The following is a 24,152-nucleotide window of genomic DNA, read 5'->3' on the forward strand; positions in this document are numbered from 1 at the left end:
TTGTCATGTCTCAAATGCTTAACTGTCTTAAGTGAGCTTGACTAATTGGGTGTGAAGCGCTTTTGTTCTGGGAGCCAAATCAAAAAATGAGAAAAAAATAGAATAGAATAGAATTAAATAAAAACTTTAAAGCCCTAAAACAAACCAGGAATTTCCTTACATGTGGTTAGTTGAAATTGATTCTACATGTACCCGTGAAACCTGCATATATGTGTTTATCAAGCATCTGCCTACGTCACAGAGTAGGTTGACTGTGTGAGGAGAGGGCTGACCTGTGGTTATAACGGTCCTTGGAGTAATTGTGGAGAGGGAAATGATTTGATTCTGATCACTTAGTGGCAGAGCAGATAAGTGTTGGTGCAGTTTATGAGACAAGTAGAACCTGAAAGACAGAGCTAGTTGTTGCCAGAAGGAATTAATAATACATCAAGGAGATAAAGGCTTCTCTCTTAGTTTTAAGCCTGCTAACTATTACCTTCCTTGCTCCTTTCTTCTCTCCTCTATGTTTGCACTTTAAATAACAGGTCATTTAATGTAAAGTATGATAGGTGCCTGGTATGACCATTATCAAAGAGTTTTCTAATTTGGATTCTCTTACTTAGGGATCTTCCTTTTTGGAGATATCAATGTTACAAAAAATTAATATCACATTTTATATATGAATCTAGGATATCCCTTAACATTTGTGAGGATCATGGCTGGAGGACAAATAAAGTCCCACTTACCAGATGTCTAAATACTTAAAAGCTATAACTCAAGCTAGAAATGCTAAATTAAGTATGTTCTATCCTTCCTGAAGATTGGAAGGCCAGGTGTGAAATAAGAATTCTCAGATCCTTGGAATTCTGAGTAGGAATGTCAGGGTGGGGCAATGCCATCCTTTAGCCAGCAGCCCATCTCACTTCTCTGTCTACCCCCTAGAGGCCACTTGCATTTCTATGCTGCAAGTGGCCTCAAACACGAGTGGGAACCCCTCATTCTGTATATTCAAGTTCTATACATATCTCTGCAAACAGCTGCCCTTTGTCTGCATCTTGGGACTAGGGTAAGCACCTTGGTGCCCTGATCCTCCCTCAAGAGGATGGACCTGGGAAGCAGCCTGAACAGGCTCAGGGTGTTTGGGAAGATATTCCTGTTGCAAATTACCTGGAATGTAGTTTAGAAGGGGGATCTCTTTGTCCTGTGGCTGCCTTGCTCAGTGTGGATGGGTGTGGTAAGAAAAGGCAAAGGGGGCTCCTCATCAGTATGGGGTCTGAGAAGAGAGGCCCCTTTTGCTTGGATCTAAGGACAGGAATGAGTGAATATATCAAAAACTTGGTGACGAGTGAAATCACGTGTAGCATGAAATAGTTTAGTAATTTCTTAAAACTTGACTCCTTTACAGACAACTAGTACTGGAGATGAAAACATTGAGGAACCAAACTTCTCATCATAATTAGCCATTAAAAGTTTTACTGGGCACAATCTAAGAAGAGCTGGGTAGGAATTTCTGATATTTTACGTAAGGTGCATCTAAATAATAGATTTTGATAAAACATTATAGGACTAAACCAGTCTCCTATTTTGAGATAAAACTGTGAACATCCTTCCTAGCTGCTCTTCATCTTATATTTAAAAGTCTGTTTTATAATATAGGTGTGAGTATGTGTGAACATAGACTTACTAATAAATTCTCACTGTAAAATATAAATGTATTTCTATCAGCATTATCTTTGTTTATTTTCTTTTCAGTTTTTTATATGGTGTCAGTTTTTTGAATCACATGCATAGGAAAACAGGATTGGTAAAGAGGGAAAATAAACTCTCCCAAGAATCAATTATATCCTAATTTCAGAGGAATCCCAATGTATTATTTTTGAAGGTCAAGTTCATTCATGGTAAATTGCTTTGTAGAGTAGGTTCACCAAGACAATTGATATTTTTTTCATGACTTTCCTTGTTTCTAGTAGCAGATCTTATTTTTGAAGCACGTATGGTTTAATGTTTTTGACATAGTTCTCTTCTTCTTCATGACATTTTACTTCCTTCATTTCCCTAAAAAGCTTTAAAAATGTTATCTACTTAAACAATATTATGCATAAGTTGTGGTTCCTGATACTGGAAATATAGAGCACTGGGAATATAGGACTACTCTGTGCTCTATAAGACTGTTCTTAGGTAAGGGTCAATATAGAAAACTCTACTTATTTGTATATTTGACATTTATTGAACATTTACTAGATGCACAACATTTCCATAAGCAATGGATGCATAGAAATGCAAACAGAGAAAACAGTCTCTGAATAAAAACCTACATCAGTAGTTCTCAAAGTGTAAGCCCTAGACAAGCAGCATCGGCATCACCTGGGAACTTGTTACAAATGCAAATTCTTGGGTCCCAACCCAGTCCTACTAAAATCAGAATCTCTAGGTGCGGGGTACAAATTTATTTTAACTATCCCTCCAGGTGTGTCTGATGCATGCCAGAGTTTAAGAATCACTGCTCTATGTATTATTGAAAGTTGTTAAATTAGAAAACTATATTTATAGTCTAATCAACGTACATTTATTTAGCACCTTTTACATGCCAAGGCCTCTGGAGATACAAAAGAAATGGTCCCTGCCCTCAAAGAGGTCATAGTCTATTTGGGCACACATACCTACCATGTAGCAAACTTTGTGTTAGCCTTTCAGTGACGTGTATGAGAAAGGAGAGTATATAAATATATATATATATATATATATCAGTATGAGTGAATATTATTGCATTTCAAAGAATGATAAAAATGTTGTTTTTGAGAGAAAATGTTTTAAAATAATTGTGAATAGTAGACTCACAATTCTAATATTGTTATTTTTACTTTTAGAATAAAATGTGTTTGAATTTTTTATTTTTGAGAAGTACGCTTTTCACTAAATGAAACTTTTTTGCTCATTGTTTTTCAAAGATTGTTAAGAAAGTTTACAGCTGACCAAAAATGAATTATGCTTTAATGAGAATAATCAATAATATTTCTTTTTTAATAGTTGAAAGAAGAAGAAGGTATAATATTAATTACCGAATCAAGGAGCTTGGCACTCTCATTCCAAAGTCTAATGATCCGTGAGTTCACCAATCATTTTAATAATGTTATGGTTTCAATCACCCCCCCCAAAAAAAATGGGTGGGAGAGAGGGGGAGGGGAGAACCAAAGACTAGGAAATTAACCAGCTGTGGTAAAGATAAGGCTACTGCTGGTCTCATTTTTTAATATCTATTCAAGGCTGATGGTTATTAAGCATCAACGTTGTTTCTAACACTTGTCCTATTGAGCTATAGGAAATAAGTAAATTATTTCTTCTCAGTATTTAGTGGATTTTTCTGTATGGCATCAATATTTGCAGATTTAGTGGTAGTACCAAATGCTTTCATGATACTGACTGGCATCCTCAATTTATGATTATAGCACTCCTTCCAATTTAAGATTTATGTGTACGTGAAAACTGGAATGTTGAATTTTCAGAGGTTCCAAAATTCTGGCGATATGCAAGCAGAAAAAATAGAATTGTAAAAACAGGCTGATTGATGCCAGTCAATAATCGGTTATTGCAATTAAATTTTCAGCTAGGTTATGGTGTCACACAGTCACAAAGTCAGTTAAACAAGATGATTGAGGTTGTAAATTTCAAGAAATAGTTGATAAAACAAAATATCAATTTAGCATGTTAAGTGTTTCTCTAAAAACATGAAAACATTGTAGCATTAATAATGACTAGAAAAAAATGTTTTGTTCAGACTGAGAACTGGACTCTCCAGATACTGGCAAAAATCCATTATTCAGAAATGATGATGTTTGATAAAGTGATATTTGTGAAATTTGAAAGTATTCTTTCCCTAAATGTAAATGTGCTAGTTCACTTGGACAATTCATCCATTTATAATAGAAGGGAATGCCATATTTATTCTTATGGGCATAGTAGATAGTGAAGGCATCTCCAGTAGAATGGCAGAAAGAGCACTGGACAGAAAGTCTGAAGAACTCAATCTTGGTGTAGGTCCTACCAATAATTTTCAAATCTTTTGAAGTCTCTAAGCATGCAACTCTTTCTGTTAGCAGAAGGGAACATCCATTTTCCAGATAAGACTTTTTTTAACACTTAAAATATAAATGCACATTTATTCACCAAACATTTGATGTAAGACCAAGACCTTTTAGTTTGAATGTGTTTCAATTTTTCTTTCTTACATAAACTGCACAAAAATGTATAGTCTATTTCAATTTCTTAAAGATAAAACAAAAGCTAAGGGCCAACCACCTAAGTGTAGATGGATATTTTTTAATGTTTGCACTCTAATTTCTTACAGCATATTTTTTAGCAACCTATCTCTACTGACATTTTACTTGAGTTTTTCCAAAGCTTTTAATATACTTTTCCTAAGAACAATAGCTATCTTTATAAATGCTTTTTCTTCTTTTGCATTCGTATTTCATTAGTTAACATACACATAATTTAATTATACTATCACAATAATAAGTACAATGGGCATTCATTTAACAGCCTGTCAGTAAGCACATGTCACCACAAGGATAACAGAAGTACCTGCGTGTCTCAGAGAGTAGCCTAGTGTCTACTTTGTTCTGTCAACAGTCAGTGAGTATCACAAAGGGAATGGAGAACATTAATTAATCCTGAAAGTGATTAGATAAGGTCAGTTAGGAGAGCTTCCCTTGTAACCGGTAGAGCTAACCCAGGTAGTGCCAGGCCCAGGTTATATGCAGAAAACAGATGAGACTCTAAAATTGGACTCTGAAGCCTGACTGAACATCTTTAGATGTCACCATGCCTGTAAAGCACCAACTATATGGCTGTGTTTTTATAAAAATAAAATCAAGTAATATGTATGAGAATATCTTAAAAATTATAAAGCTTGTGTGAGGGATAATTCTTACTCTACATTTTTATAGAAGCTTTGGTTATAAAATGGCTCCTTTCTGGTTCTAATTCATTGTCCAGAACAGGGGATGGAAAACTTTTCCTCTAAAGGGCCAGATAGTAATTATTTCAAGCTTTGTGAGCATAAAGTCTCTCAAAATTATTCAACTCCACCATTGTAGCATGAAAGCAGACATAGACAATATATATATGAAAGAGCATGACTGCATCCAATGAAACTTTATTGACAAAAACAGGTTGCAGGCTATAGTTTGTCTACCCCTGATCTAGAATATGGAAAATCAATTTATCACAGAATCACATCTGAAAGGGACCATAATTGGGAAAGCTTCATTTTAAGTATTCTTAAGGGACTTTCTCTTCTTTGTGGATTTCAGAAAGAGGAATTATTAATTGTTTTAATTCTATTATATTATATGTAGGCACTGAAAACATCAGAGTATTACATATTACACGTTAGAAGGATAGTAATACCTCATGAAACCTTTGTTGCTGTTATAAGTACAAGGAGCGCACTGGGTCACAATAGAAAACACATTTCTTATGGCAGATGCATTTGAAAAAGTGGGAAAGCCACAGATTTGCAGATACAGCACTGAACTGAGAGAGGAGACCTAGGACTCATCTTCTAAACACCGCATGCTCTTGGGCAAGTAGCAGGAACTCTGAAGCTTTGGTTATAAAAAGGCTCTGAGGACCTTTCCAGCTCATGGCTAGAATAAACTTACGGTGTGGCTTAGCAAATGAAAGCTAATACCTGAAAGCATTTTGAATTCTATGAAGTTGCCATTTTTGTGTATGAAAAACATTCAGAAATTTGTACTTCTTTCTTCTTTGCTGGGTCAAAATAGTATGGTCAGAAGGGAAAAAATATAGTAAAGAGCTATTGTTGAGGTATATATGTTGAGAAAATGAAATGGAAAGCACACAGTCTCTTAACTGTCAGTGAAAAATAAAATCAAACAAAACTAGCAAATACAAAAAGTGAAGCATTTCTACAGATGTGTGGTAGTGATTTACTTCATATGTGCTTTTAATCATATTTACAAAAAAATCATATTGGTAGATATAAAAATGCCAACAGAGCATGAATTATTCTAGTTGTGCTATCAAATTATTCTTTTCTTTCTACTTTTTTATATATAAAATTAAGGTATTTTTGTATTGATTTTTTTTATCTTCTACAGTCAGAGCTTTCTCTGGCCTTTGTGTAAGAATGGCAGTTGAGGTAGTAAATGAGACCTAACAAGACTTTCTAAATCAGAAGTTATAAAATGTTGATCAAAGCAAGAAGAATCAGACGTGTCTTGGTGTTTTCTTTCTTTTTTATTTTTTTAATGCTTCTAAGTGAATGGGCACTCCTAAGATGACAACAGATTGTACATTTTCAATAGTTTTGCCTGGCAGCATTCTTACTCCAACTTACATATTTCTGTTACCTGCTTTAGCCCTATATACATTCAAGCTTTTAACTTTCTCAACGATGTAAGTTCTTCAAAGAAAATTATTTTGTAGAAAATGAAAAGCCAGTATCAACATTTGCTCCTTAGGTATGTCTTTGTATGTGTTAGTGTTTATAGTATAATGTCATATATAATGTTTTTTAATGCCTAACTGCATGAAATTATCTTGGGAGAGAGGTAAACATCTCTTTAATATATTTGGAAAACTTGAAATATTTTCAGAAGAAACCTCATATATTAAAATGGCTTTAAATAGAGTGAACTTTTAAACATTTAGTGAAATGACATCAAGTAGATATTTCTACCACAACTTTTTTTTTTAACATCTTTATTGGAGTATAATTGCTCTACAATGGTGTGTTAGTTTCTGTTTTATAACAAAGTGAATCAGCCATACATATATATATATCCCCATATCTCCTCCCTCTTGCGTCTCCCTCCCACCCTCGCTATCCCACCCCTCTAGGTGGTCACAAAGCACTGAGCTGATCTCCCTGTGCTATGTGGCTGCTTCCCACTAGCTATCAGTTTTACATTTGGTAGTGTATATATGTCCATGCCACTCTCTCACTTCGTCCCGGCTTACCCTTCCCCCTCCCCGTGTCCTCAAGTCCATTCTCTATGTCTGCGTCTTTATTCCTGTCCTGGCCGAGGTTCTTCAGAACCATTTTTTTTTTTAGGTTCCATATATATGTGTTAGCATATGGTATTTGTTTTTCTTTTTCTGACTGACTTCATTCTGTATGAGAAAGACCATACTTCAAAAAGAGTCATGTACCACAATGTTCATTGCAGCTCTATTTACAATAGCCAGGACATGGAAGCAACCTAAGTGTCCATCGACAGATGAATGGATAAAGAAGATGTGGGACATATATACAATGGAATATTACTCAGCCATGAAAAGAAATGAAATTGAGTTATTTGTAGTGAGGTGGATGGATCTACCACAACTTTGAAGGTTTATTTTAGATCTAAATAAACAGTACCTTAAACTTCAAAGTTGACTAGGGTTATTGTTTTCATCCTATTCCTTCTGTCCTTCAAGTTTTTCTTCCCATGAGAAGAAATAAAACAAAATTAGGGCCTTTAGGCTCCTGTTGCTGCTTAGAGTTTTAACTCAGGAGTTCACTACACTTTTCAGTGACAGATAACTTCTTGGTTTAATGACAAAAGTAGCCTCTTTTCCCCCTACCCTTCCCACCACTAGATAATTCACTGTGCTTGGAAAGATATTAACAGCTGTAGTGGCCCCAGAGAACTGACAAAGCATTTTCAAGCTTGAGACAGACGTGGCAATGGTTTGGTGCTTTTCAGTAGAAGATGGCTTATTCCAGCATTCTCACCTAATAAGCATTTTCACCTGTGGTAGAATAATGTATCTTCCTTTAATTTGTTACAGCTAATGGAATTGTCGTCTAACCTGAACTTCCAATGAGGCACATGCCAGTCAGGTTCATAAACTACATTTTCCCACTTCTGAACATTTAATAAATACATATTAAGTTCCATGTATTTCATGTAGATCACGTAAACCAAAAATACATGCAGTGTAATGTCTTTTAAAGTTTTCCCTACAAGTTTACTTTCTGTTGTATTAAAAGAAATCTCATGATTCTAAATGGAAAATACATCCAGATTTTTCAACAGCTCTGATTAACTTTTAGCAATCAGTTTGGCCCTATTCTCCATACATATTATGAATTGTCAGATAGTATTAAATATATTGATGTATGTTTTTAGATATTAAACTCAGTAGCCTGCCTGTAGTTCCAAATTTATCATCTCTCCTGTCTAAAAATAAGTTTTAATAAAATATTTTTTCTATGCTACAGTCTGAAGATTATTGGCAATGTTCAACTGTATTAACTTATTGTATACTTAAAAATAGATATCCAGCTTTTTAAAAAAAATGTTGATGCTTTTTGTGCAGAAAAATTTGCCTAATGATTCTAGAAAGTTTTGCTCTATTGCATAAAGTGATGTTGCCAAACTCCAATTTGTTTCACAATTACTCAGGATCACCATTCAGGAGGGACTTTATTTTTCTTTTCCTAGAAGCATAAAAGCAACCTTATAGAAAGTAGGTTAAAAGATTGGTGCATTTGGAATGATCTTAAAAAATTTAGGCTTAAGTCCTCAGTAATGTACATTTCCTCGTTCATTAATGCAGAAATACTGCACATAGATTTTAATCTCAGAGTTAATAATAAAAGCAATTTTCACTAAAAATATAAAAATTGTAATGGTAGAATCATGATATTGCATTTAGCTCTCCCACAAAAAGTCACTTTATTACTTTCTTTTGACACTTATTTTCATTCTGGGATTAATTTTACTATATAAGGGCTTCTTAACTATTCTATTAAAATTTCTATTCAGAAGCAATAATATCTAAGAGTGAATAATAGTCATGTAAATCATTATTTCATATTAATGTGAAAGATTTTGTAAGTTCTTATGAATTCTGCTGACATGCACAATTGTGAAAAGGTTATCTCTCCTTTCTACAGTGATATGCGCTGGAACAAAGGAACCATTCTAAAAGCATCAGTGGAGTACATCAAGTGGCTACAAAAAGAACAACAGAGAGCTCGAGAATTAGAACACAGACAGAAGAAATTAGAGCAGGCTAACAGGCGCCTTCTACTCCGGATTCAGGTTTTTATAAGAACGTTGCCATGAACCATGTAGCTTACATATGACTTATCCATCATCAGTTTTATTCATTGGTCTCATTTATTTTTTTTCTCATTAACAGTTATTTTTTCTTCCCAAGGATAATTTTATTGCCTTTTAGAAGTTCATGAATTAGATTGATTCAATTAGGTTTTGATTAGAAATCTAGGATCAAGTTGGCTTTAAAAGTATATAATGAATGACAATAACTAATTGCAAAAATGCAGAAAATAGAATCAATTTTATAAACACACAAATATTATTCCAGTCAAAAAATAATATAAGCAGAACCTTTGTTTCTCTGGATAATATTGGACATTAAGTTCTCCTCTCCCCCTTTTATTTCTATAGTAACATTGCTATGGATTTCATTGCCTTAAGGCATATTATGCCAGTTTATATTGTTACTCCTCATCTGTTCATGTGACACAAAATCTCAGAATATAGGTTTTCATAAGCCTCAAGATTTTTTCTTTAATATGTGAGCAAGCTTACTGCCAGGTAAAACACTCCTGTTTCCATGAAATGGACCTATAGAGAGAAATTAATCAGGAAGAATGACTGGAAGATTTCCACTATCTCCAAATAGTTGTACTGTAGCCTAAGCCACTATGGGACCATTATATGTCATGTATTCCTTTAACGAACAATCTGAGTAGTTTTTAAAAATCTGAGTATTTTCCTCAGGGTGATTTTTCAGGCATTAGAAATATACCACACTCTGTTATTTGCAAAGAATATTTATAATATGTATTAGTCTTCATTTTGAGTGCTTGTTAATATTTTAAATCTATTTGTGGCTTATTCTATAGAGTTGAGTTTACTTTCAAAGTCGTTATTTAATTATTCTTGTTTGAAATTGCAGGAACTAGAAATACAGGCTCGTGCTCATGGTCTGCCAACCCTGGCTTCACTTGGCACAGTTGATTTAGGTGCTCACATCACCAAGCAACAGGCCCATCTTGAGCAGAATTCAGTAGACTATTGCCAACAATTGGTTCTGTCTCAGGGGACAAGCCCTGAGCTCTGTGATCAAGCTATGGCCTTCTCTGATCCTTTGTCACACTTCACAGATTTATCATTTAGTGCGGCTTTGAAGGAGGAACAAAGATTGGATGACATGTTACTGGATGACACAATATCTCCATTTGGAACAGATCCTCTGCTATCTGCCACTTCCCCTGCAGTTTCCAAAGAGAGCAGTAGGAGAAGTAGCTTTAGCTCAGATGATGGTGATGACTTATAAGAAATAAACAGGCTCAATTCATCAACTGGGAATCAATTCTATGCTGGTGCTATGCAATGAAGTTCTGTGTTTCATATATTGCTTTGGCTCAATTTTTCTGAAAGGAATATATTGTTCATGAAAAACTGATTGGTTAGAAACAACAGAATTCACAGGAAGAAGAAGCACAGTGTCGAAGAATTATTAAGAGCAAAAAAGATTTTTTTTCTCTTTGAGTCCAAATCTACTTAAATTTTGTTTTCCTGGAAAGAGGCACAACATAAGAAAAAGCTCTCTACTGATATTTTAAAAGTAGTGACTTGGTGGTGTACTATTAGAACGAACAGACTGCAAAGAATAGACCTTCTGAAATATACATTTTCTTACTTCCGTCTCCTTCCTGTTCAGCTCTGACAATGTTAATTTTCAAGAATCAAGATCGACAGATCTGGTTGTTCATTGCCTTTTTTCCACTGTCTGGGGGATAGTTGTCTAAAGTTCAAGCCTTATAGGGGAACTAATTAAAAAATAGATTATCTACCACTTATAATTGAAAAGTGAATCTACAATAAACATTAGAATTTTCCACAATAAAATACAGAAAATTTATAAAAACTTAGGATTCTAAAATTAGACTCTAATTCCCTTGGTCAGTTCAATCACACTAACTCTAAAAGCATCTTTGCATATTTATGGAGACATGCTCAGTTCAGAAAAAGAACACATTGAATGCTGTCCTCAAGAATACTGGCTAGAATTGTTATCGCTTCACACAAGCATACCCACCGCCCCCCCAAACAGGTACACAATGCAGATAATACATGTTCTTTTTTTCCCCCTTCATTCTTCTGATTTTCTAATCAGCACCTGAAATTACACTCCAAATCCTTTTTACTTTATCAAGAAGAGATATTGGATAATCAGTTTCAGCAAATAAAATCTCGAAAGCCCCCCTACTAGGACAATTTGTTAATTTGTTAAATAAAACTTATCACTGTTTCCAAAATTGGATTTAAATTAATTAGTTGATACAATTTTTCTCCAAATTGATGAAATACTGAAAACTGGATTGCCAACTGACAAAATAATTAGTAAAACAAAAAATCTTTCTTATTACATTCAGCTCTGAGCAGAGGATAAAGTTCTATTCCTGTGAGTACTTAGAGTACCCTACGATCTCTGTTAGCCTTGTTAGCATTTATTATTTATATCTATGGTGCTTCACTCAAATTATTCTCTCTTGAGCTTCTTCAAAGCATTGGGAATTGACTTACCAAGAATGTTACTCTGTGCTAGACCTGCATGAATGATCATCTGATCAATGAGTATTTATGGAGGGATACTCAAAATGGCAGTAAGTTCTGTGAAAATATAGAACAGATGAGCAAAATATGGTCTTATTCCTCAGGGAGTTAAAATGACTGCATGAGAAACCACAACAAAAGATAGAAGACATTTAAAATTAAAGCCTACATGGTGCAGCATAAGCTGCAAATACAGGAGGTCAGAAAAACTAAAAATGAAGATTGGAGAATCACAAAAATGTGTGGGCATAGCAGAATTTAACTTCTTTTAAAAAGCATACATTTGGTGGAGGGGAGGCTATACAGGTGAATAATATCAACCAAATGATAAAAGCAAGAATAAGTTGGGGAAGTGTCTTCATGATACATTCATTAGAAAGATCTGACCACCCTAGAAGACGTCTGTTCGGAGTCCTGAAAAATACTGGCAACAAGTTATGAAAGCCCTTGAAAACCAAGATGAAATGATGTAGCAGGAATAGATTTTTTTATTAAGAGGAAGAAGCCTAAAAACTAAAATGCTACTGTATATTACTAATGTGATTGACATGTAATCTTTCATGAATATTAACTTTGGGATAAACTTTTGAAAGGGTGCTTCAGGTATTACATGAAAAATACGTCATCACAAAATTTGAGATTTTAATGCTAATGAAAGTGGAAAATATTAGATCTTTATGGTGTGCTTATTATCTCAGGCTTAGCTTACAATTAGCTCAGAGTTTGGAGAATTAAAATAATTTTCATTTTTTGACATGAAAAAACTCTTAATTTATAGGAATAGTTGTCAAAGCCAGATAGATAAATTCATCTGAAATAGATCACGTGGAAGAGAGCCATAAGATACATTTCCTCAAGAATTTTCAAGAGAACATTTTATACTTTATGACAAAATTCCACTTTATTATCCGAGTTGATAAGTTAACATTGCAAATCATAGAGAAGGAATATATCTTGAAGTCAATGGAAAACACATCATTCTAGATAGAGGCTAATTTCTGTTCTCATTTTATACATTATTCTAATTTCTTCATATTCTGAGAAAACTTACACTGAGGATTTCTTTACTCTGTCATCATTTTCCATTCTGCTCAAATACTACTACTCAGCCTTGAAAGCCATTTCTCATAATCTTAGCTAGTGAATGGTTTGACACAGGATGGTAGAGTCTGGATGAAGGAGATCTGGAAAGGGTAATAATATTTGCTACTACTTACAGATTATAATAACTATCAGCGGATTGTAAAACAGGTAATGGATTTTTAAAGACACAGTGAAGAGTAGTGTTGTGTCACAGTCAACTGAAGTAGATTAAAAAATTAATTTTAGTCATTAGTTCTTAACTTTTAAGGCCTTGATAATCTATTGAAAGTTATAGACTTTCTCCCTGGAAAAATACGGACTATATGTATATATATATATATATATAGCCCAAAATTTGTATGTGTTAAGAGGTGTGGGGGATCTCCTGAATATCTCCTTGGATCACAGATGAAGAACTCCCACATCAGGTCTGTTGCTCAATTGATAGCATAGTAGCTGTGTATCTATCAAGAGCTAAGTGTACAGTTAATGTCATATGTAATGATGGAGGAGGGAGCCCTAGTTATCTGAATATCATTATCCCAGCCCCAGAAATGATAAGGTTGCATAGGTAAGTGAAAGTGTACCAAACACTAAACTATTCACTAAAGTTGTTCACTTATAAAGTAGCCCCTTTCTAACATCCCCTGTTATATATATGCCTCTGTTATATGCTTATACATTTATGGGTCAGTTTCTCTATGATACATAGATGTTGTAACCATCTGACAATAACATTTTAAAGTTATATAGATATATATAACTTTATATATCTATATAACTTTATATATATATATATATATGTAGAAATAATGTAAATTCACAGGCAAATTATTTGAATATCTAAGAATCAAGAGTGATCCTTGGGAAAATTGATGCCTACAATATGTTTTCAGAAATGAGACTTACAACAGTAAAAGAGGCATATTGTTTACCAAATAATTTTGTCACAGAAAATATCAGCTACCACTGAACTATTAATACACAATTAACCGAGCCTTGTTCATTCAAATAATTATTACATAATTTCTATAATAATAAAAACTTTGTTAAAAATTAAATAAAACAATTTAAAAATTATTTTTAGTTATCTTTTCAAGATAAGGTCCCATGCAATCTTTTTTCTCTAAAATATTGGCTTCCTTTTCATGGACTCACACTAAACAACCTTTCCAAATCCCAGTTGTCTTAAAATAACAAGGGCCTCTTACGAGTAGATGTAGCTTTTCATATTTTTTTCTTCTTAGTGTCCTTTCTTATTGAATTTTCCCCATAACTGGAGAATATATGTACAGATCATATTTTCTCAGTTTACAGGTGTGAAGTCAGTGACTATAGCTTTCTAGATGTGGGTACAAGAGCTCTAAATAATAAATAGCCCGATGAGCTGGGGACATTGAGAAATAGCCTTTCTCCTCCTTTTTAAACTCATTCTTTTCCACTCATATGACTGTAAATAAAATAGTTAATAGCTCTTACTTAAAAAAAAATAGACATAACGAGTTTCTTGATTGGTGTGCTCATTTACCTTCATTGTCAGGGGAGAAGTTAGATTACACAAGGTAAAAAAGAATTTATTTTTTTCTTTGTTTTGATAGATTGAGCCATGCTTGAATTTTCTTATACTTCAAAGTATCATGAAAATATTTTTTGCTGCTCTGGTATCATGGAATTTTGATATTTAAATAAATGGCATAACTAAATGTTCCAATGTTTTTACAATATCTCTAGGCTGATATTTATCGACCTTATAATATCTAAGATGTAGATGAAAACTGGAATCAATTAATCTTTTGCTATGTTATCAACACTAGATCAACCATCTGGGTTTCTTGAAAATACCTGAAGGATTGAATTTTGCTTCAGTATTGATAATGGCACAGCCTATATCTGCTACATGGAATTACATCCTTTGCCCTTCTGGTGCCCTGCTTGTTGATAAATACAAGATGTCAATTTGAGTTAGTGTAAGTTACATATACAGAGATTTCATTTCATTTACTTAATAAATACTTAATACATTTAGAGTGTTGCTGATCTAATGCATCTTATGACCTTTCTGTAATCATTATTCATTGTGTACACCAATATCTTATCATTTGTATGATTTCTAATTTGTAAACAAAGTATTCAAAATGATAAAAATAGTTTTCTTAAAATTTTTCTGTGCTACATTTGTTTTCTGTGAGAGTCATAGAGAATTTTAGTATATAGGAGATCATCAGAAAATAATTATTTTGATTAAAAACACCTCCCACTGGATTCAACCAATTTAATGATGAAATACTGCTATCTGCTGCTTTATACATAAAAGGGAACTTTTAATCTTTTTCTTGTAAAGGGATCTGTGTATGTATTTCTACATATCCAAATGATTTCTATTGTGTTTTCTACTGATGAAATCTTCAATAATATATCTTTTGTCCTACATTTATCCAACATGCTTCAAGAATAAAGTTAAAGACTTTTGCGTTTCCAATTCTACCTCTCCTATTCCTGCACTACCATTTTATTTCAAAAGTTCTGTATTTTCAACTTTGCTTTTGCCACAGAAATAAATTTTATTTGTATATCGTTTAAAGTTGGTGATTATATATAACAAACAAAATAGGAAATATGCTGAAAGAATTATATGCAATCAGGAAGTTACATATTATATTATTCTTTACTACATGACTACTGGAGTATAAAAGCTAACTAAATTCAAGGATCTCATCTAAAAGCACTGCAGTTGCTTATGGCATACAAGGCTACAATTAATTCAGCTATTTAATCTTAATAACAACAATGTAGTTAAAAATCTTTGACTTTAATAGCATTTTATATATATGAATAGCTGAAGTAATATTCCTATAATTTTAATCTAACATTGGTTAGATCAAGAAAACATTGTTAGTATAATAAGACTGTAGAATTTGTAACTATTGCTATTTTTCATTTTTAATAACAAAGTCATGTCTTATTTTCTAAGAAAATAGAGAGCACTGGTATTCTCTAACACATAAATGAATGCTTATACACATACTTAAAAAATGTACCAAAATTTTCTTTGCATATGTATAAAATGAAAGCATAGAATCATTAAATGCTTTAACATACTTTTTGTTCTGCCTTTGTGTATAGATTGCACTGGAAAATATAGAATGTGGGTTAATCATCTGAAAGGATACTTAACAGCCATGAGACTTCACAACTGACAACTGCTTACTTCATAGTCCATGCTGAAAACAGTAATCCAGTATTTCCTTATTAATGAAAGTAATTGTTACATTTTAAAATATAGTCTCCTGCCATCTGCTTCTTAAGCTGTTATGATTTTGATTTATGGAAAATGTTCATCAAAATGTTGCAAAATTGCTAACAGGCATTCTTGTAGCAATGAAATCACTAAGAAACTCTGCAAAATCTTTTAATATACTAGATAGTCCCCAGACAATCTAGGATAAACAGAATACTGTATTTTAATATGTAAAACATTTTAAAGCTGCTAATTGGTATTGACTAGACCTATCCCTTGATAATGAAATTAATAAGAATTTCAGTTAAATGTTAAGACTTTCTAATATTTAATACCATGTTTGTGAATTTTTTTCTACACACCTGCCTCAGAAATAATAAAAAGGATGGCTCTGAGTTGACTATAAAAAGATGCTATTCTGTGTTCAAATATAGGTTCATTGATTTTAAAAAAATGTTATATCAGATAAATTTTTTTCTTAATGCATTATCAATGCCAAAAATACTGATCAATACAATATTTTCTGTGTAGAAAGGAATAACCACTCTAATAAGGTACAGGTAAGTCAGGATGATTTTCTTGACACTACATAGACTGAAAAAAGGATGACTGAATGGGTTCTATACTTGATTGTTTATTGTATGTGTATGTACATATGTGGTGTATTTGGATACAGACACATGTCTGCCTATGTGGGAGCTTATAAAAAAGTCTTCTAATCTCTTGATACTAGGAAAGACTCCACATATAAGAATATGCTATTCTTATGTTATTTTTTTATTGGAACCTACATGTAGGCAATATTTGAAGCTATCCGCAAATCCCTTCTGCTAGAAACACACACACACTCACACACACACACACACATACACACACCCCTTACTCTGAGTTGAGTCAGAAAGATGGAAAAAATGAAGAAAGTTGTAACAAGTTTTAATGTTTTTGTTAAAACAAGTGATGTTTGCAGCTATAAACCTTTTAAATATATTACAAACATTGATTTTATTGACCACCAAAAGGAATATTGAAACCCACCTAAAAAATTGCTATTTATTATTATCGCCTGCAGAGTTCTAGCTGTGGGGTGGTTAAGTGGTAAAATACAATAAGGTTTATGGGTTAAGGACTGGATACCCATCATGTTAAATATATATCAATTTCATTAGTTGGCAACCATAAGACAAGAGTACAGCATTCTAGATGGTGATGATTTTGATAGGACTGACCACAATGTGGTTAAATATAATTCATGTAATAAGAAAAAGGTGCCTGCAGCCTATTGTTCCTAGCATGGATTTAAATTTACATTTTGCTTCTCCTTGTGTCAAAACATCTGGTGCCTGCAAATGCTAACATTTTGTTAAAAAGTTTCACAAGCCAAGAAAAGTAGATTGGAAACATTGCATGTGAATCATTCAAGCATTATAATAGAATAAGAGCTATGTTCAGAAAAAATTAAATTGCTGCAAACAATACCGTAGTCAAGATTATAATTTATTTGCTTACACAAGTGAAAGGTGATGCTGTGTGTTTCCGTGGAGAAAAATAGTGTTTGAGTTATATGGTTGTCTCTTCAAAAATACTTATTTCATGTAATTACATAGAACAAGTAGGTTTCTAAGTCCTTCAAGACTTTAAAATCACTCTAACTATGTTAGAAGCAGTATGTAGTTGTATAAAACCCATTGTAATATTCCTAAGGACAGGAAGAGGGGATCCCTGAGACTTTATTCTGACATTAAATTTCTATTTATTCATTGGTAAATATAAAAAGTAGGTTTCGGATATAGATGAATTACCTTTTCTTTAAAAAATTTTTTTTATTGAATAGATGAGTCACCTTTTCTACCTAGGTCCTCAAATCAATAAAGATAGTTCTTCCAGCTTCCATTCTAGTCTGGCCTTCTGTTCTTTAATCTAAGACCACTTAAAGATTTTCCAACTTTGAGGATTTTTCTCACTACCTTAATCAACGGTTATCATTGTCATGGTCCTTTATGGCTATAGCAGCTAGCTGCCACTTAAAATCTATCTTTGTATTGCTGTTTTTCATAGCCATGCATACCTTCAGTAGATGGATGAGCACTGGAAGCAAAAATTAGCTTTCTCTATATCTCACATTATTTAACACAGTGTCTTGCTTAACATGCTATTTTATTAATAAATGATTAAGTGATTGTTAATTATAGGTGAGGGAAGTGTGCAGGTGTAAGATTCTTCAGATAATGAAATGGTGATCACTCAAGGCTGTGACCATTCATTGAAATGAATCTCTTCCAGTCTCTCTTTGTCAGTTCTTTCAATTGCAGTGAGATAAGCATTTGTGTCTTCTTTTGGTTTATCTAAAAGGTGAGGTCCGAAGTGAAAATAATATCTAAATGCTGCAACAATGGATATAGAGAAATCTTCTACTCTAGAATTCATCCTTTAATTCATTCACCGTTTCTTTAATAAGCATCCCCCAAAGAACAGTGATTGTTGATGAGGGGAATATAAAAGATGATATTTCAGTAAAGTGTAGTATGTGCTATGCTGGCATGATTAAGTGTGCTAGGGAAGCACAGGTCAGGGCATCTGGACCAATCTCAGGGAAACTGAGACCTAAAGGCAATATGAGGGCTAGCCTGTTTCAAGAAGGGGAGGTGAGAAAGAGAAGGGGAAGGGTTCCTTAAGTAGAGACAGTCAGATTACTATGACTAATTCAGGAGGCTCATGAGTGCTTTTGGTATAGGGAATGTAACTCTTTGGGGTCAGAAAATTTAGATGTTTTTGGAGTAATTAGCCTTAAAATCTTCTCAATTCTTTATCACATAAGACCCAAGTTATTCAGGTACTAGGTCAGAGGACCTTTGTGTCCCTTCTCCTAGGCCCAGAGTAAGAAAGTACTTGTGTGTGTGTGTGTGTGGAGGAAGTGGAGGAAGAAGTATACTGAGAAGGTGAACCGAGACATACTATTCTCAAATAGCTTCCCAGACAGGGGATCTTTTTCTTATTAGTATTAATCAAGGAGATGGAGACTGCTCATAGTAGACTTGATATTCAAATCTATGAGTGTGAGTGAGGTCTCACAAAAAGGAAAAAGAGAAAAAGAAGGATGGAGGGGCTAAGGGAAAGGGGGAGTGGAAGACGAGGACAATGATGAGGAAGAGGAGAAGATGAAGACTTATCATTTCAATGAAAAAAAGCCTATCTGTTTTCTTTTAAATTACTCATAAAAGGAAAGGAAGAAGGTTGAGTCTCTGAATGACCTTTTGCTTTTCAATTTTTATTCTCCACTCTAGATCTTATTGCTTTCAGCAACTCTTTTGAGTAACACCAATCACTTTAGGTATTTTTCCAGAGATCACATTCATTTAGTAGACAAGAAAATGTGAAGGTTCTTAGAGACTTTCAGATCAGATGCGGAGACAGCATGTAATATCTGAGATATCTGTAATAATTTGAGAGCCCCACAGTGTTTGTAGTCAGACAAAGTTGGTTCAAGTCCCTGCACTACAGTTTAAGGTCTGTGTGACCTCGAGGATTCGCTTAATCTCTCTGTGCATCAATGTGTAAATTGGCAACATATTAAGTTGTTAGCGAGGATTAAAACAGAGAAATTGCATAAAGAATTTAGCACAATCCCCTGCATATGTTTAGTTAGCACCCAGTAAATAATAGCTGTGGCAACTATTATCAACTATTTGCTATTTCCTAACAAGTTTTTATTTAATTTTTAGGTAAGCTATTTGGTGGCATGCTATTATCATAGTTTCTGTTAACATATTCAGCCATGTCTTTCTGTCTGTCTATCTAGCCATCTATCCATCCATCAAAAAACTTGATTATTACAGAAAGAATTTGAAGTGCATAGAATTTTTATAATTTTCAAGGAGCTTCCCTATATAATAGTTCACTTATACATCATAAATATTCAAAATCTCAGCATAAAAATGATGAATGACAGGCCTTAGATCACATAACCCAGATCACAGCTTCTCACTCTAAACTATTTGCACTTTTCACCACAAAAATGGTGTTTGTGCTTTGTTGGACATTATTACAGATACAGAGACATTGTAGTAAATAAGACCAAGATGCTGCCTTCATTTAACTTAGGTTTAAATAGGGAATATAGGCAATTAACAAATTAAAAAATAGAAAACAGCAAAATTTAGTAAAAATATAATACTCTGAAGTACTATTAGTCCTATGAAGAAAATAAAGGATGATAATATTATAGACTGTGATGAGAATAGAGATATATGCTTTGAACACATAATCAGGGAGAGTACCATAGGTTAGGTGACATTTGAACAAAGATCACAAATCTATGAGTGTACAAGTTGCACAAAGGACCAGGCTAGGTAGAAGAGAGAACAAATGTGAAAAGGGCTCACTGTGGAAACAACTTGGCCTGCCTGAATAATAGAAAGGCCAATGTGCTGTACTGTAGAGAAAGAGGAAGAATATATTAGGAAATGTGGGTACAGAGACAGAGTCTTCTAGTTCTGCAGGTATCAACTCCATAGCTTCCTGCTACAGCATAATCTTCCAAATGGATCTCATAATAATAGGACAGTCTGGACTTGCTTGTAGGCTAAAATTATGGCCATACGTGTCTGGTAATATTAAGCTGTTTATTCCCCAATTTTACCATGACTAGATTATTACCTGTTAGGATATAAGCAAGTTATTTATTACAACTTCTCCTTTACAGTACTAATTAAAGTAGTTTGGTTAGCACACTGGTGTCTAGGATATTTCTTGTCAGTCATTTGTAGTACTGAATGTGTTTCTCTGCCAAATACCTTGCAGATAAAGACGACTCACGAGTATTAGAAGGCATTTACTGCAAATATGTCAAAAGTCTACTCTAAAACATTTGAATGTTGGCAAAAGCATTCAGGGCCTTCTTCAACAGTATGAAAATGACATAGATCATCATTCATTCCAGCCCTTCCCCCTTGAGAAGAAGCTGTGTCACTTTGGCAGAAGAGATTCCACCCCGAGTTTCGAGTATGTGTTCTTGCAATAGGGGTTGGTTCAGGTAACTCAGGCTTACAACAATCAGCTCATGGCTTTTCCTTGGCAACATAATTGGTAGTAAAGGGTAGTAAAGTTCAGGAAGCTCAAAACTCTCATTTACTCACTTCGAAAAGTGATTTGCTTGCTGTCTCTCCATGTTTGTGAACAGAGCAGTATGTGGGACCAGTTAATGCTGGTGGCCATCCCATCATATGAAGGAAAGTCAGCCCAAGAACAAAGCTGATATATGTGGGGACGAAGGAGCTTTGAGAATTCCAGAGAGACATGGCAGGGACACCAACTGACTCCCACCTAAAGCCTACATTATCACATGTATTTTTAAGTTCTGTGGTTTAAAAAAATTCTTCTTTAATATTTCAGCCAGTTTGGGTGGGGATTTCTGTTACTGGTAAATGAAAACATAGTAATAGATACACCAGGACTAAAGGGCCATTGCCTAATCTTCTGACAGACTTGGCCTTGTGTGTGAGACATGATCACTTGCAGAGCAGCAGGCGTGACTCCCATGTGTTGATGTTTAATTCGGGAACGGGATTGAGAGATTCTCCATCTGAGCTCTTTGCAAGCATCATAAAGTAGTTCTCATACTGAAACCCCCATTTTCTTGTCTTAGGGACATGTGTCCAATATGATAAGTCCCTCTAAGCTTGAGATATGTGCATGAGGAAATTTAGGATGTCAGAGAAACACTTCTTTTTCCTTTTCAAATGCAGCAAAACTTGGTCACAATTCTTTTTTGCATCCCCCCCCTTACTGTTCCTAGATTATTTCTCCTATTGGTGAAAATAATTTATATCATTTAAAAAGTTGTTCTCTTGATATTCACAGAATGCAAGTAATTCTGAACACAAAATGGGCAGGATTACTGTGAAACTGTAGCTTCACCCATTCACTCATTTATCTATTTATCAAACATCTCTTGATTTCCTGCCAGGTGTCCTATGTTTTACATTCTATAAGTGGTTAACAGTGATAATGTTTCCTTAGTTCCCATCGTTAAGGAACTCATTGGTGGAGGAGAGGAACCAATATACCCACGATTACACACAGGAGGACCCAGTAACCCAGACTTACGGGGGTCAGGAGAGGATTCCTGAAGGAAGTGGCTTATTCCCTGAGTGTATGGTGAATGCTGCTATTCCAAGTCATGGTAAGCAGATTTCTTATAATTTTTAGTAAATTATTTCTTTCATTTTTTTAAAGTAAACTAGTATTTATGATTTTTAAAAGAAAGAGTTAATAGCTAAATAGCCCAAATATATAAAATAATATGAACAATATGATATATAAAAAGATAAATGTGAAATTATATATTAGTTCAAACTTCTAAAATATATACAACTGATTTATTTGTAAAAATAAATACAAGAAAATTTAGATATGAACACTCATATTCCCATTATGTAAAGAAAGATTTCTACTGATATTTTATCTGTTATATGTGTATATGTGTTTGTGCATGTGTGTGAATATGTGATTCAGTGTACATAACATGTATAAGATTTGTTTTTGCAAAAATAAGATCATATTACGTTTTACTTTTTTCACTTATTGTGTTAGGGGTATCTTTTTTGTCATGGAATAATCTACATTGTTATAATGGCTTCATAAGTGTGTCTCCTAGTATACATGTAGAACTTTTTCTCTAGGGCACATATCTAGACAATTAATAGCTGGAATATGGGGTAATATCCTTCAAAGTAGGAGTATTATTTTGTATCCCTAGTTGAAGCATTTGATCATTCTCTGTGGCCACAACTCAGCAATGCTTAGTTTTGTCTTCTGTTTTATTTTTATCAATTTAATGGGATAAAATGTTACTGTTTTGCCTTATTTTACATTTCACTGACTACTCTAGGACTAAATTTTTAAAATATTTTTGGCCATTTGGGTTTCTTTTGTGAGTATTCTCTTTCTATCCTTTGCCTCCTTTGGCTGTTTTATTGTTTGTTGTCTGAAACTATTTTTAATTGATTATAAGGATTTTAAATATATTCTGGGTGGCAGTTCTTTGTTGGTTGTACCTTTGTAGGTATGTTTTGCTAGTCTGTGGCTTTTTTTTTTAACTTTGTTGATGATATGTCTTTTTAAAAAGAAATTTTAATCTCTGATGTAGTCAAATTTTTCAATCATTCTTTCTGAGATGTATTTCTTATATCTTATTTAGGAAATTTTTTGCACTCTTGTTGATTGAAGATATTCCATATAATACCTTTTGATAGTTTAAAATTTTTATTTTACACATATGAATCAAAATCTTCTGGAGTTTATTCTTGTATATATTGTAAGACAGCAATCAAATTTTCTTTTATTCCAACTTATTTCAATATCATTTCTTCAGTAATCTCTCCTTTCTAAAATGATTGTATTGTGCTATGTCATGGTATATACTTGGGCAATTTTCTGTGTTCTCTTATCCTTTTTGTTTTTCTGTTAAATATAATTTTGCTAGTATCACACTGCTTTTCTGCTGCAGTTTTATAATAAGCCTTAATAATAGGAGAATAGGTTCCTAGTTCTTTCCTTCAAAACTGTCTTTTTGTCTTCATGTGAGTATGAAAAATAGTTGTCTATTTTTGCAAATCATGTACATATTGTTATTAAAATTACATTTAATTTAAAGATTAACTGAGGGAAATTTACACCTTTAATGTGTCAAGCCTTTCCCTCTATAGCAAGTTTCATGCAGCTAACAGTGTTTTGTAATTTTTTTCTAAGATCTTCCACATTTTTTATTAGGTTTATACCTCTGTTTTAAAATTTTCTCTTCCATCAAGATGCAAATTTTTTTACATTAAAATTTTTCTATGCTTACATTTGGGGTAGAGGAAAGCTATAGATTTTTGTATTTCTAGGAACTTGTCCATTTCATCTGAGTTTTCTAATTTGTTAGCACACAGTTATTCACAGTATTTCTTTATAATCCATTTTATTTTTGTAAGATTAGTAGTGAACTCTCTTTTATTCCTGATTTTAGTAATTTGAGTCTCTTACTCAAATTTCCTTTTTTTCTTGGTCAGTCTAAGCCAGTGATCCTTGTATGTTGACATTTAATCAAAAGAATCATGCTGGATTTTTGTTGTTGTTGTTAGTTATAATAATACATTTGTAGATGTTCTTGAATTTTCTATGTTGACAGTCTGAAATTTTATTTCTTCCTTTGTAATGCTTATATCCTTTAGTTCTTTTATAAGTATCAGTTTATTGACTTCTATCAA

At 33.4% G+C, this 24,152-nt stretch overlaps 1 protein-coding gene across 3 annotated transcripts in view; it reads left to right on the forward strand.

Moving 5' to 3' along the window:
* Positions 1 to 15,785, forward strand: part of TFEC (transcription factor EC) — an 82,759-nt gene extending 66,974 nt beyond the window's left edge. For 2 of the 3 annotated variants that reach the window (XM_022582818.2, XM_089917485.1), the window contains 3 exons: positions 3,007 to 3,082; positions 8,891 to 9,038; positions 9,922 to 15,785. In XM_022582818.2, coding sequence (XP_022438526.1) covers positions 3,007 to 3,082; positions 8,891 to 9,038; positions 9,922 to 10,302 — 605 coding nt within the window. In that variant the 3' untranslated portion in view covers positions 10,303 to 15,785. The remainder of the gene's footprint in view (positions 1 to 3,006; positions 3,083 to 8,890; positions 9,039 to 9,921) is intronic. The other variant, XM_089917486.1, reaches the window with a different exon arrangement.
* Positions 15,786 to 24,152: the final 8,367 nt, after the last annotated feature.

This window comes from Delphinapterus leucas, chromosome 9, assembly GCF_059928025.1.
Source record: "Delphinapterus leucas isolate spDelLeu-1000000601 "Yukka" chromosome 9, BTC_Dleu_Yukka2, whole genome shotgun sequence".
NCBI classification, from domain to species: domain Eukaryota; kingdom Metazoa; phylum Chordata; class Mammalia; order Artiodactyla; family Monodontidae; genus Delphinapterus; species Delphinapterus leucas.